Below are 15,198 nucleotides of genomic sequence, written 5' to 3'. Positions count from 1 at the left end.
CCGGGTTTCATGCTTGAGGATGGAGCCGGCAGCAGGAAGAGCAGCACCGCAAAGACACAATCTTAGTCAGCGATGTGTGGGCTGATAGTCACTAGATGATGAGAGCTGTGATTCACATCCGCAGTTAAAGAAAGAGAAAGTCTGAAAGAGACTCTACAAGTTACATTTACTGGATCTTTTTTAATCTAAAATAACATACATGTGTGTTTGTTTGCCTCCTCTCGATCTATGATTCAGATGACGCAACAGTTGTTCTACCTGTATCCTGTCAATGAAAACAATTTGCATTTGCTTTTTGCTGTGTTCGTCTGGCATAAATAGCTATAAAAACTGGGTAGTTAACACCAGCTACGTTGTCTACCACAGCTGAAAATAAACAAGTATATGTATATATATACTGTGTATATAGATATGTATGTCTGGACTGTTTACAGTCAGTCTGTCAATTTGTGGCTAAATTGTTCCACTAATAGTCAGTGGTCATGTCTATAATGTTAAAACCAGCGGTACATGTCCACCAGGTCTGACAAGGACACTAGGGGACGCACTGCTCCACTCAATTGGCCATTCAAGCGGTGATGTAACCGATCGTTGAATGCACCCGATTGGTCCCTGGTTTTCTGCTTGCCATTTCAAACAGGAGACAACATGGCAAACAACTTTCTGTTATTCCGTCTAAACAATCCACCAAAATCTACTTCTGAAAACATTTTAATGAGGAAATAGGCCCTGCCACTGCTGGATCTGGTTTCATTTTAGAACTAGTTTCGTGAGCCAGACGCGTTGGCTAGACGGGCTCATTTGCATTGCATTTGCATTCATTTTGACAGAGCAACGGCCAATGAGGACACTCCAACACTTGGCCGACCAATCAGTCAGTCACTCAGTGACAGACTTTGCAGGGCTGGCCCTCTGCGGTCCAGACAAAAAGAGTGCAACCTACAGAAGGAAAGTCCAGTGCAGAAAACAGAACAGCTCTGAACACCAAAGACAGACCAAAAAAAAAATAACTTTGCAAAACATTTTTGCCACTTGGGAGCAGAAACCAACACTGCTACAGCAACATTAGCATTCATTTGGAGTTGTGTCTCTGTCCACCTGACAAATTAAAGTCCAGTATTCACTCTCCTTTAAGCTCCGTTTTGTAATTTTCACTGCTAAATGTTCCATTTTCTTCACCAGCTAGTTTCTAACTTTGCCTGTCTATCGTTTGGTGCCAGGCAGGTCCTGACACACCAAGCCGACGGTCGGCTGTTGGTAGTTTTTGTGATATGTCCTGCACATCGGCTGTAGTCTGCCAGTGTTGGAGTTTTTTTTCGGCAGATTCAGCATGTTGAATCGGCGGCGGAGCCCATCGGTGAGAGAAATCACTCTTATTGGCTGTTCAGCTTAAACGAATCAGTGCAAAGTAAAGTAACGTACGTGCTAATTGGCAATCCGCTGTATTCTTTGCGGTGTGTTCAAATGCAACATGTTGGCGAAGATAAAGGCGACGTGAGGCGACGCAACAGTCGGCCTTCATCGCCGCTAGTTCTTTGATGTCAGTTTGGTGTGTCTGGGCCTTAAGGAAGAAAGTTGCAGTCCAGAAAAACAAAAACAATGTGCTGAAAGATACTATAAAACTCTGTAGAGCTGGAGGGAACTGTTGATAGAAATATAAGAAAAAGAGATCCATTGTTGATATAAAAAATACGGATTATAGGCTCTTTAAAATGATCGTGGTTGATTAAGTACATCTTGTGCTCTTCCTTTTACACTTGAACACGCTGCAGTCTCTGATTTCACTACTCCTTCTGTTTTACTCAACTATCAAGCCTTTACTAATGTATCATGTGACAACATTAGAAATTAGCTTCAGGGACCAAGAAAAGGGTTAACAAATCAGGCAGTCACGAGACACGACACTGCACTGCTGAAACACAGGAAATGACATGTATGATTGGAATCAATAATGGACAGATTAGGTGTTCTGTGTCTGGAGGACCTACAGGCAATACAACAGTAATGCTAAAATAATCTTAATCTGAATTAGCCAGAACATGACTGCCTGGCTGCGTGTGAATTAATTTGCTGCTGTGATAAACTATGTGTTAACTCCTAAAATGAGTCGTAGTAAGCCCTCACATGACAAGAAGAGCACCAATGACTTTTTTATATTTCCATGAGCGAGCCTCGGGCGAGAGATTAAATTTATCCTTCGAATCAGAGATGTAGTTTAATATGTTCTGATCTACAGAGACAGTAGTGGCAACGCTCCGTGCTGCAGCACCCCGAAGGCTGAAAGATACCAAGAGAATATACTGGATTTATTTCTAATACAGACTCTGACTTTGATTTATAAGTTGCTTCTGCACAGTTTAAGTTTCAGGTTTTAAGACTGTTACTAAAACTGTGTTGAAAAAGAACTTTGAGACTGCACAAGTTCCTCCTGAGTTCCTCTTTAGGACATCAAAGATTTCTGTGCATCTCATTTCTCAGAGCTGATGATAGCATCATCAACTCTTATGAAAGAGCTGGTTGTCTGTCACCATGGGATCATGATGTCTGACTATTTGTTTAACAATCTGGAACAAGACTAACAGCTTGCAGGTGATCAGATCAATATCAAAATAACATATCTTTAATATGTCATTGATTATGACTATTTTCTCGATTAATCAATTACTTGTTAAGTCTATAAAATAAGCCAATAATAATATAATAATAATAATATAATTCAAATATTTAATTCATAATTACCTCACTGGAAGTACCAAGTGTAAAAGTACACAACAGTACAATAAAATGTACTATATCTGCAGTGTCATAGCAGGCATTATGTTTAATTTGTATGCTGGTTTTCACCTGCAGAAGAAAAGCTCTATGCTTCTCAAACCGACCCTGCAGCATTACAACAGAATCTGCAGCGACGACACATAATTATCATTTCCCTCCAGCAGTAAGGACTCTATACAAAAGTGTCAACGCACACAAAACCTTGTGGGATCTCTGAGCCAACAACAAGCTGTCCCAGGAGAGCAGAGGGGTGTTAGCCTGGAGGAGGAGGAGGAGCCCTGCAGGTTGTCATGAGAGGACTAAACATGAAAAGTCTGCAGGGCATGCATGGTAAACAAAACTCTCAGGAAATACTTCTGTGTGTTCCTGAGATTTTTTGTAGACTTTAGAGATTGTGTCCTAAATCTCAAATATTCATAGACACCCTCTCAGTGTGTCCCAGCTGTGAGTCCCACACTGAGATCCACTGTCCCTCTGGAGCTCAACACAGGCAGCTTTCACAGCCCTCAACCCGCTGTGAATATCAATGAAAGGGACATCCAGCTATCACATGACAAACATCAAGACTTTATGGTGCTGCAGTGGCCCAACAAGTGCACCAAGTGGATCATATCAGTCCAGTTCTGAGGTCTTTACACTGGCTCCCTGTCTCTCTCAGAGAATTGATTTCAAAATACTCCTGCTGGTTTACAAAGCACTAAATGGTTTAGGGCCAAAATACATTTCTGATCTTTTGCTATGTTCTGAACCATCCAGACCTCTCAGGTCGTCTGGATCAGGTCTGCTTAGTGTCCCCAGAGTCAGAACTAAACATGCAGAAGAAGCAGCGTTCAGTTTTTATGCACCAAATATTTGGAACAAGCTCCCAGAAACCTGCAGGGCCGCTCCAACTCTGTTTTAATTATGTTGCAATGTTCTTTTGCACTTTGTCGCAATGTTCTTGAATGTTTATGTAAACTGTTGCTGAAATGTGCTCTACATATAAAGCTGCCTTGCCTTGCCTATTCCCAGGCATGTCGCCCCCTATAGTTCCTGCTGCTTTTGTCACTTACAGATGGATTAACCTGAAGAACCAGTTAGCCAATACCTCCCTGTCACACACAGACTAGCCATAGGGCTAACTCTGTGCTAGAACTCTCTGTCACACTTAATGTGCTTAAGGCGTCTAATTCCTGCAATTAATGTAAACACAATAAATGACTTGATAAATAGATATGTCATCAAATGTAGCAAAAATAATATTTAAAATAAATTTGAATTTATATAAATAATTACTATTTATTTATCTTTGTATTAATTCCATTATTTATTTACTCTTGTGTAATTTTCCCTTTTAGTTATTTCATTCATTTTTAAATAAATTTATTTTTGCATTTATTCTTATTCTTATTCTTATTCTAAAACACCTTTCATATCAGATGGATGATCTCTTTTCTGTCTGTCTCTATTTCTGATGTGCAGTTGATTGGATCAAATCTCCTTCAGGTACTGAAATATATTTCCACTGCTCACTTGGAGAAAGACAAAAAGAAGAGCTGCTGTTTTGATTTATTCAGTCTCCATCTTTCTTATTATATTTTTAAAACAGTCTGAAATCTTGAGGATCTGCAGGGTTTTTAATGAGAAACATAAATTAAATAAATGCATGCATAAGTCTGTTCATACCTGCCTGCACTTTACTATAAAACCTACAATGCACCAAAAGATTTCCTACATTGTATTTGTTATTGGGCATCTTATTTCTATCAGTGTGTCTGCATTTACCTGAAGCACACTCCAAGATCCAAGGTGTTGGTGATTCCACATAAAGTGTGGCACCATTCCCAGGTAAACCACAGCTATAACAACCCCCAAAACTTTGCAACGGGTATGTTTAAACTTAACCTCAAATAAAGAATAAATGCAAAAAATAAATGGATAAATAAAAGAATAAATGCATGGATAAATATATTCAAAAAATAATAAAATAAATAAAAAGGAAAATTAAACAACAGTAAATAAATAAAGAAGCAAATTAAAAAAGAAATATCAATTTATGTCATCAATTTAGACATGTTGACAGGTAAATGCAGACATGTTGATAGAAATAAGATGTCCAATAACAAATAAAATGTAGGAAATCTTGTGGTGCATTGAGGGTTTTATAGTAAATTTAATATTTACTTTAATATTTAATTGATGTTTCTGATGAATGCCCTGCAGATCCACAAGATTTCCTACATTTTATGTGTTATTGGACATCTTATTTCCATCAACATGTCTTCATTTACCTGAAGCACACTCCAGGATCCCAGGTTTTGCTGATTCCACAATCTAGAATCTAAAAACACACATAGGAGGGTGGTTGAATATTCCAAGAAATACACGGAGCCATTTCTCACCGTTCTCTTAGGACATCCGTTGCCGATGTAGCTTCACTGTAAACGTCCGTTTATCTCCACTTTCTACCGTCTTTTTTTAAATGGAGATGTTGTTGCCTTTGACAGACAACTCTTGCCGATACGTGTAGAACAAAATATAAGTTATAAAAGCACAATATCCATGGGACAATGTGTGATATGCTCCGCCGCCTGACTGCTGGACTTCACTGCATCAACCCGCCGTTAATGAGGACCAGCTAGCTACATTAGCTTAGCCTCTAACTGTCAGAAACACTGGCTTTAGTCGGAGCCCGTTCTCCTCTGGTTCCATGGCAGGAACAAGTCAACTCGATGGCGGCTTCATGGAGCGAAGTGAGGAGTTGAGGAGTTGGCCGTGAAGATGACAGCTCTCTGGATGACTGACTGACTGACTGGCTGGCTGGGTGACTTCGCGGTGCGGTGTAATGGCGTTACCCTGCGCCCCCCTCGCTGTTCCCCGGTAATGATGTCATCATCCCGGCCTGGATTAAAGGGGAAGCTGCGGTGCAGCCAGAGAGCAGCCAGATTTATTCATCTGATAATGCAAGACTTCAACAGCAAACACAGAAACTACTGGTTATATGGTGGAGCAAGTACTCAGAACTAATTCCACTAATTAATTGATATAAAATGTGACATAAATTGATATTTACTTTTCTGTTTAATTTTCCCTTTCATTTATTTTATCATTTTTTAAGTATATTTATTTATTTTTGCATTTATTTTAATGTATCTATTTATTTTTGCATTTATTCTTCCTCCTCATTTTTATTTATTTTATTTTTTAAGTATATTTATTTATTTTTACATTTATTTTTTATTTATCTATTTATTTTTTGCATTTATTTTTCCTCCTCCTTTTTATTTATTTATTTTTATTATTATTTTATTATTTAATATATATATATATATGTGTGTATCTTTGTATTAATTCCCATATTTGTTTACTCTTGTTTAATTTTCCATTTTTATTTATTATTATTTTTCTAATATATTTATTTTTGCATTTATTTTTTATTTATCTATTTATTTTTTAATTTATTCTTTATTTATTTTATATTAATTTTTAAATGTATGTATTTATTCATTTATTTATTTCTGCACGATTTTCCCTTTGCAATTCACGCCGTATTTATTTCAAGTAGAAGTCCTGCATTCAAAATCTTACTTACACAAATATTAGCATCAAAAGTAAAAGTACTGTATATATATTTATATATATATATAAATAATATATATATATATTATATATATATATATCTTCCATCTGATATGAAAGGTGTTTTTCTAATTCCTGGAATAACAGAAGTGCACAACAATGCAGTAAAAACAAAGATCGGAGGGTGAATGAATATTTTATTTATTATTAGGTGGTAGGAGTGCTGTTTTTCTTGTTGTTGTGTCTTTCAGTAACAGTCCTCCACATGTTCTTTAAGGTGACTCGGGCCATGAGAAAGGTGATGGTGAAGTTACGTCGGTACCATTCCCTGGACACCAGAAGGAAGGGATAAAAGAGAATTAAATCCACTGATACAGTATGACTTAACAGATAAAGAATATACAGTTTTACAAAAGAAGTTAATTCATTTTACTGCTTAAAACACAAAGCATTTCATAATATTTAATCTATTGGCCACAAAATGTATGTATGTTAGTAGCTGCTAACCTTAAACATGTATAACACTGCAAAGAGTTTGAAGTAAACGTAGATAAACTGCACTGTATAAATAAATAAAAGGTTTGTTATACTGGAAGTACATTTGTCTAAATATGTTAGATAGACTGAAGAGGAGGAGGAGACAGAGGTAAAAAGGTGAGGGAGCAGGGGAGGAAGCAAGGAAGGACAAAGGGAAGGAAGGAGGTGAGGAGGAAAGGAAGAAAGGAAGGTAAAGTAAGAGGTGGGGGAGAAAAGAGGAGGAAGAGGTAAAAGGATGAAGGAGCAAGGGAAGGACAAAGGGAAGGAGATGAAGAGGAAGGAGGTGAGGAGGAGGAAAGGAAAGTAAAGAGAAGGAAGCGAGGAGACAGAGGTAAAAAGGTGAGAAAGGGATCAAGGGAAGAAGCAAGGAAAAACAGAGGGAAGGAGATGAGAGAGAAGGATGGAAGGAAGGAGAGAGGAAAAAAATAAAGATGAAGACAAATATTAAAATGTTGTTCTGTCTGGAAGTACATTTAAATAAAGATTTTAAATAGACTGAGCCAAGAGAGAATTAAACACCGGAGGGAAGAAACGTTATTCCTTTGATTTACTCTAATCAAATATAAATATATAAATCTAAAGTTAGAGTTTAAATCCCACGCAGAGGAAAATAATGAAACTAAAATCAGTTTCAGAGGGGACGTGTGTGGGCTGAACACGTCTCTCTTTACGGAGGATTCACTAACCTTGTGATGCTAATTCACGGAAAGCTCTTAAAGCTGCCGTGTTTGTTATTTTCTCTGTACACAAGATACAGCCGTATAAATACCTGTTGGTTTAAAGCCCACAGCTCCCGTAGAGGGAGACGTATACAGTACCAACCACCCAACCACCCAGAGGAGGGAGTCGTATACCACCCACCCAACCACCCAGAGGAGGGAGTCGTATACCACCCACCCAGCCACCCAGCGGCATCATGGGAGACACCAGCTGCAAAACAACTCACTTGTTATAATCTGAATGTCGTTCTCTGTTTGTGTCCAGGAAGCGTTTGTAAAACACGGCCATTTCTTCGCTGTTCAGGGACCGCCGTCGTCCTGAGGGAGGAGGAGAGGAGACACGGAGGACAACATTATATCCTCATTAAGACACAGTTCTTCTGTAAATCACCGGATGGGACATAAATACACATTTTATTCAATGAGGTTCTGAATTGTATTTTTTTTAACAAGGGAGAGAGGAGAGGGAGGATGAGGAGGAGGAAGAGAGAGGAGAAGAAAGAAAGTAGTGAGGGAAGGAGATGAAGAGGAAGGAGAGGAAAGGAAGGCGAAGAGTGAGGTAGGGGAGAAAAGAGGAGAAGGAGGAGAGACAGGTGAAAGGGTAAGAAAGGAAGGAAGGACAGAAGGAAGAAGAGGAAGGAGAGGAGACAGAAGGAGGTGAGGAGGTGAGGAGGAAGGGAGGAAAGAAAAGGCAAAGAAGGAGGTGGGGTAGAAAAAAGGAGGAAGAAAGGAGACAGAGGTAAAAAAGGTGAGAAAGGAGGAAGGAAGGGAAGAAGCTACGAAGGACGGGCTGGAGGAGGTCAAGAGGACGGAAGGAAGGATCTAATCTAAATCGTAATATTTGTAGAAACGCTGCATGTCCTCACCTTCCTCATCACGCACAGTCAAGCCTTTCGCCTTCAGTTGTGAAAAGATGAACGTTTCTTTTTCCTGCAGAGAGCATAATATATATATAAAAATATATATGTTTTTTAAACGTATTCATCTAGATTTTACAACACAAACATAAAGCCAAGAGTCAACACAATGACTCTAATACATACTGTCTAACACAGACAATAAATCAAACAATTATAAAATAAATAACATAGACAACAGGGTTGGTCTTTCCTTTCCTTTCTCTCAGTGGCCGTATAGCACTGAACTTATCCAGAGAGACATTATTAATAAGACATTTAAACAAATGCATCAGACCAGTCTTGAATGGTCACTTATTATGTTGTTGATTAGGCAGCGTAGACAGAACCTCTGTTTTATAACAATTATTTTAACACCCAAACCAAAACATTTGGAAAGTTTAACATTCTCATAAAATTAATATATGTTTTTTAAACATCTTCTCTGATAAATACGATCAAACTCAAGTTATTAAATTCCTCATTAAGTTTTGAACATAACTCTTTGCATAATAAAGAGGATCAATAAAGTTATATATACTAATACTGCACATATCATCTCTGTTGTTGTCTATTGACGGCTAACAGCACAGTTTTGTTGTGCGATGCTGCTCTCTGTTGGTGGAAATAAGAACCTACATGCTGTATATCAGAGCTCAGTATGCAGAGGACACTTTAACATTCACTGATACAACAGACTTGATCAATAATGTGATACTATTCCATATGTGGAAGCTCTGCTGCCTCCACTAGGAGGTCAGAGGTCAGCAGCTCTGGATAATAAATGAATAGGCTTAAATAAATATGTCATTAAATGTAGGAAATTAATATTAAAAATAAATTTAGCCATTAAATAATTAATAAAATGTGACATATATATTTGTTTTAATTTGCTTCTTTATTTATTTATCTTTTATTAGTACTATATTATATATATTATACATAATGTATATATGTATCTTTTATTAATTCCCTTATTTATTTACTCTTCTGTTTAATTTGATCTTTTATTTATGTATGTATTTTTATTAATTCTTAAATGTTTTTATTTTTTATTTATTTACTTTATATTTATTTTTAAATGTGTGTATTTATTTATTTCTATTTATATATTTATGCACAATTTTTCCTTTGTACTTCACTCCTTATATTATTTCCCCAAACATATTTATTTCTGTATTATTTTCTTTCTTTCTTCACATTTCTTTTTACATTTCTTTATGCATTCTGCCTCATTATGCAAATGATGTGTTGAAGTACAGAAAGCATTGCTTACTGTCCTTTTGGACCAATTTGACAAATTGTTGTCCCCATTAGTCTCTCAAAATAAGGTCCAGGATGAAAAATACTAAAGTTACCTTTTAACTTTCTTGATTTTGGAAATACCTTTTATTATCATTTAAGTGCAGCACTGAGTTTATTAAAAAATAGACCTTCGTCAGGATCTCAGGGTGACCGAAATGTTGTATTTCCAATAAAGTTAGTGTGGACAATGTGGAGTTTTTTTCCATGATTTCATTTTCCTTGTGATGTGTGATTGTCTTTGTCTTGTATGTTAGCTTGTTGAATATATTCCTAATAAACTGAGGTTGTTTTTCCATAAACAGCAGTTTGTGTCTGTGCAGCAGACACGCCGTCTCTGAATCAATAAAATATGTCCACCTTGCTGAAGCTGATGTTCTGTTTGGTCCAGAAGTCGTGGTTCCAGTCCTCCGTCTCCTGCCTCAGGTGTCTCAGACGTGTCTCCAGCTCCGATTCGTTCTCGGGGACGTGGTAAAGGATCGGCCGTAGGTTGGACAGAGGGTTCGGTGGACCAATCCAGTCGTGTGTGGAGCTGGCTGCTGGTTTGAAGGCAGATCTCTACATAGAAATATAAAAACAAGGTCACAAGGTCAGTTATTTCATTTATTTATTTTTATTTATTTATTGTTATTATTTTTTTTCTCCTCTGTTTCATTGATTATTATTTTATTTGATCTTATTTGTATTTAATTCTATTGTGTCGTATGTTCTGTAACTATATCATTTCTTAAAATGATATAGTTCCATTGAAACCATTTGCTGGTATCCCAGGTCACTGGTCATTCTCTAGCCGTGTCTCACTACCCCCCCGGTACATGTTAAATAATCGGCCAGCCTGTATCCTCGTCTACCTTCCAAGGTTGGCACAAAGGGGGGGGGGGGGGGGGGGGGGGATCTCATACAACAGTTGCAGACATGCACACATTCCTGACTCACTGATATCCAGGTGTGGTCTTATAGACTTTTACCATGTTTGGCTTATCTGGCCTCCAGCAAAAAGTCTTCTCTGAGGAGAGGCTCCTCAGAGTTGGGTTAGCGGCACACTTGTTAACTTGTTGACTTGTATTTTCTGACTCGATTCTCCTTGAATTCAAGACGTAAATAAACGTCCAGTGTGTACATCCTGGTCTGCGGTCCACCTCTTCAGTCTCCATTTAATTGCTCTAAAACATTCCTCCATAATCATCACCTTTCTACGGTGGCTCAGAAAGCTCAACACCCTGCGATTTAAGAACTCCACTGATTTAACATTAAACTCCTAAAATCCAAAATCAATAAGGGCTACTACTAACGATCAATCTGCTGATTATTTTCTAGATTAATCGATTAGTTGTTTGGTCTATAAAATTATGAAAAATGTTGATCAGTGTTTCCTAAAGTCCAAGATGACGTCCTCAAATGTATAAAGATATTCAGTTTACTGTCATAGAGGAGTAAAGAAACCAGAAAATATTCACATTTAAGAACCTGGAATCAGAGAATTTAGACTTTTTTTCCTAAAAAACTACTTAAACTGATTAATCGGTTATCAAAATAGTTGTAGATTAATTTAATAGTTGACAACTAATCGATTAATCAGCTCTGAAATCAATAGAGCAGAACCAGAGATATTGTCATTTTTATACCACACCTTCCTCTTCCTTATTTATTTATTTTATTTATTTACCTTTATTTTACCAGGTAGTCCCATTTGAGATCTAAATCTCTTTTGCAAGAGAGACCTGGCCAAGGTAGCAGCCATACAAAATCACAACACAATAAAATATAACAATATGATATAGAATAATTCACATAAAACAGAAGAAGAACAGTTTAACTCAGTGGCCTCACAAGAAAAACAACCACATGCCTCTATCACCACATTCTTTATGATGCCCTTGAATTCGTCAATGGATATAAATGTTTCCTTGTCAAAATCTGGAGCCTACATTACCCACGATGCAACTCCACTGGTCGGAGATTCAGGTGTGTTAAAAGTAAAATAAAACTAAAACTATTCTTCTACTAAATAGTAAAATAAATAAAGTTTAATTTTTTTTTTTAACTAATTGGATTAAAATATTTACGCTCTAATTATTTCACATTATTATTTGATTATTCTGTATTCAGTTATAGTTTTGCAGATTTTTCAGACTCTATTTCAGCAGCTTTCTCCAAAAGATAAACTTGAACTTAACTCAACTTAACAGATTCCTAAATTTATCCAACCCTACAAACCTTCCTTAAATACTAAAAGTCTCCTTTACATTAACACCCATGTTAATGTCAGGTTTAGGATCAGGACAGAAGGGCAGGGTGCCACTCTGCAGGCCTGGTTGTGTCAGTGATAATTGAGGAGTTTGAATAAACTGAGTAAACATTAGAAGTTTTGCACTCACAGAAACGCATCACGTGGTTTAAATAAACAGTTTCTCAACAGGAGCCTGCTTATCATTTGAAACCAGCCTGCAGGATGAGACAAGCAGCGAGGCGGAGAACACGACGCAGGACTCAGAGACCAGCAAACAGGTAGAAACTACTGTAGGCCTACTGGTTTTACTGGTTCAGTCACAGTCGCTGTATACAGAACACAGTCAGATGAATTTAATTTAATCATTAAAACAGTCTGAGTTATTGTTTGCAATTTAGTTCATGTTTGTGGAAAATATGTATATGAGTATTTCTCAGTGGTACATTTACAAAAGTACTATACTTAAGTACAAATTTCAGGTACTTGTACTTTACTTGAATATTTCCACTTTATGCTACTTTATACTTCTACCCTACTACATCTCAGAGGGAAATATTATAGATTTAGATTATTACTGTACAAAATATAACCAACAAATAAATGATATATCAAATGATATATATTATGTTTTACTGTTTACTTATTTATTATATCTTTATTGTTTACTTACTTATATATTATATATTGTTTAGTTTTTTACTGATGCCTCTTGTTGTTTACACTGTCCCCCTTTGCTGCTGTTTTACTGCAAATTTCCCCGCTGTGGGATTAATAAAGGATTATTTTATTTTATTTTATTATTATTGATTAAGTTACATCTAAGAGGCAAATATTGTAATTTTTACTCCACTACATGTACTTGACATTTTTAGTTATTTTACAGATAATTATATTTTTAATGCAAAATATAAATCAACTCATAAATTATTACAATTATTACATAGTAGTATAGTAGTATATAGTATTATTATTTTGCAGTGCAAGTAACCCTTTTGCACTGTAGTGAATATTTCTTGCACCACTGCATTTTGAATGTAATGTGTTTTTTAACATTGTGGTTATGTAGGTATTACTGAGCCATACTTCTGCATATAAACTGAAAACATGGCAACAGTATCATGGCAACCTGGCAACACACACACACACACACACATGCATGCTGGTCCAAAGGTTGTAAACAAGCTGCTGAGGACATAACACTTCCTGTAAGTCAAATATTCAACTTGGCAATGCTTAGATTGTGTATATGCTATGAATTATTATGATTTACTGTACGAACCTTTGGTGTTTTCTTCTGCTGGGTTGCCAGTTTGGAGCTGCATTGCCGGATATTCAGTGCTGATAAACTGTGTGGAGAGAGGAGGGTAAAAGAACCAAACAGCCTCCTGGTTAAACAGCCTGCTGCTGCTGCTGCTGTTGTTGTTTTAGCTGCCATTCTAAACTGCTGCTCCTCAGTAACCCTTACAGAACAGTATGCTGATTATTTAATACTATCTCTGGTTTTACTTCACATGTCCTTCTGCCTGCACAACCAGCCGTTTGGTCACATGACTCCCACAATGAGGTGGGCTCGAAAAACTTCACCGGTGCAGCCCGGATTGAGCCAGCCGGGCGGGGTTTCTCCCAAACTATATATTTTTTTTCTACATACTTTATTTAGAAAGTTTGATACAGTAGTTACATAAACATGCTCAGATTTTTCATTACAAAAAAAATCTGTAAATATATTTCACAGTATAAATACAATACAAAAATTAAATAAATTATACAACAAATAAAATGTAAGGATGAATAAAAAAAACTGTTAAACAATTGGAATAAATTTGAAATGTCTAATAATAAAAAATTATATTTTTCGAAAAACTCCACCGGCGCAGCCCCGGATTGAGCAAACTATATTTATATTCTGTAATTTTATTTTCTACATATTTATTTAGAACGTTCAATACAGTAGTTACGTAAACATTTTCAGATTTTTTATTACAAAAAAAATCTGTAAATATATTTCACAGTATAAATATAATATAAAAATAAAATAAATTATACAACAAATAAAATGTAAGGAAAGAAAAAGATGAATAAAAAAAAAAAAAGAAATCTGTTAAACAATTGGAATAAATTTGAAATGTCTAAATATTAAAAAATAATATTCTTCGAAAAACCTCACCGGCACAGCTCGGACTGAGCCAGCTGGGCGGGGTTTCAAATATAGAATTCACCTATCAAACAAATACACAACATATTTCTAATACATCTGCTTCAGAAACAAATACAGCATGTCTTTTCACATGAAACTTGACTTTTGGAATAATCTTTCCACCAAAAACTGCATGGACTTTCTCATAATGTCCTGAGTTTATTTCTTCCTCCAGGCCAGCAGGTGGCGCTGTGCACAATTGTAGCCCACGTACTTCCGGTTTCCCCAGTGACGTCATACGGTGGTCATATGTGTTTCCGGTTCAGAGCTGGCTGTCCTGCTGGCTGAGAGCAGCTGATAGAAACCTAAACTAGCAAACAGCGAGCTGTAAACACCAACATGAAGCGAACTTATAACGTAAAGAGCGTCCACCGGTACCAGCGGATGGGAAACGGGTCACACGAGCACTGTTGTGTTCCGCTGTGCTCCAACTCCAGCCGGTACAACTCCGTGTTGAGCTTCCACCGGTTCCCCAAAGACCCAGAACTCCGTCTGAAGTGGTTGGACAGAATCCGGCGTGATTGTTTAACGGCGACGAGTCACATTAAGGTGTGCAGCAGACACTTCAGTAGAGATAAACTCATCGTTACGTCTCAGGGAAGACGGACGTTAAAGTTCGGCGCCGTTCCGGCTTTGTTTCACTGGAACAACTACGCGGAGTCAGAGACCCGGTTCGGGGTTTGGGAGCTCCCGGTACGACCCAGAACACCGCCAGCAGTCCAGTCCGACACCACCGGCCCGGACCCGGAGGAGCCTGCAGACACCGTCCAGCCGACCCAGCACACGGAGGAGGACGTGGTGCCGGTCGTTGTGGACCACGAGTACTGTTTCTCCAGTAAGAGCGTCGTAGTGGACCGGGTTCACTACGACGGGATGCTGCGGGAGATTGAAGCGTTGGACCCGGGACAATCCCGTTTACAAGACCCGTGTGGGCTGCAGCGGTTCGCTGGATCACCAGAAGATATTTTATTTTACACCAGGTAA

General features: G+C 37.4%; 4 protein-coding genes and 1 long non-coding RNA gene across 11 annotated transcripts in view; 3 read left to right on the top strand and 2 right to left on the bottom strand.

Annotated features, from left to right (window-relative positions):
- klc1a (kinesin light chain 1a) overlaps positions 1-5,486 on the bottom strand; it is a 61,346-nt gene extending 55,860 nt beyond the window's left edge. For all 5 annotated transcript variants that reach the window (XM_037747030.1, XM_037747033.1, XM_037747032.1 and 2 more), the window contains exon 1: positions 5,157-5,486. The gene's annotated coding sequence lies outside the window, so the exon portion shown is untranslated. The remainder of the gene's footprint in view (positions 1-5,156) is intronic.
- A 126-nt stretch (positions 5,487-5,612) lies between these two features.
- LOC119474791 lies at positions 5,613-6,748 on the top strand. The gene is made up of 2 exons (XR_005203651.1): positions 5,613-5,750; positions 6,611-6,748. It is a non-coding gene; the product is annotated as an uncharacterized LOC119474791 (long non-coding RNA).
- Positions 6,513-13,598, bottom strand: LOC119474785 (cytochrome c oxidase assembly factor 8). Its single transcript, XM_037747072.1, has 5 exons — positions 13,297-13,598; positions 10,148-10,345; positions 8,456-8,519; positions 7,817-7,907; positions 6,513-6,661 (listed from the first exon to the last, which is right to left on the bottom strand). The coding sequence occupies exons 1-5, from the start codon at positions 13,450-13,452 to the stop codon at positions 6,541-6,543; spliced, it is 630 nt and encodes a 209-aa protein (XP_037603000.1). The 5' UTR covers positions 13,453-13,598; the 3' UTR covers positions 6,513-6,540.
- bag5 (BCL2 associated athanogene 5) overlaps positions 12,224-15,198 on the top strand; it is a 21,627-nt gene continuing 18,652 nt past the window's right edge. The window contains exon 1 of one of the 2 annotated variants that reach the window (XM_037747043.1): positions 12,224-12,295. In XM_037747043.1, coding sequence (XP_037602971.1) covers positions 12,240-12,295 — 56 coding nt within the window. In that variant the 5' untranslated portion in view covers positions 12,224-12,239. Of the gene's footprint in view, positions 12,296-13,018; positions 13,223-15,198 lie in introns of those variants that run through there. The other variant, XM_037747046.1, reaches the window with a different exon arrangement.
- LOC119474770 overlaps positions 14,106-15,198 on the top strand; it is a 4,236-nt gene continuing 3,143 nt past the window's right edge. The window contains exon 1 of one of the 2 annotated variants that reach the window (XM_037747041.1): positions 14,106-15,194. In XM_037747041.1, the coding sequence (XP_037602969.1) occupies positions 14,554-15,194 (641 nt within the window). In that variant the 5' untranslated portion in view covers positions 14,106-14,553. The remainder of the gene's footprint in view (positions 15,195-15,198) is intronic. The other variant, XM_037747040.1, reaches the window with a different exon arrangement.

Source organism: Sebastes umbrosus, chromosome 16 (genome assembly GCF_015220745.1).
Source record: "Sebastes umbrosus isolate fSebUmb1 chromosome 16, fSebUmb1.pri, whole genome shotgun sequence".
Classification (NCBI taxonomy): Eukaryota; Metazoa; Chordata; class Actinopteri; order Perciformes; family Sebastidae; genus Sebastes; species Sebastes umbrosus.
The sequence above is the reverse complement of the archived record's forward strand: the minus strand, read 5'-3'. Positions and strand labels throughout refer to the sequence as shown.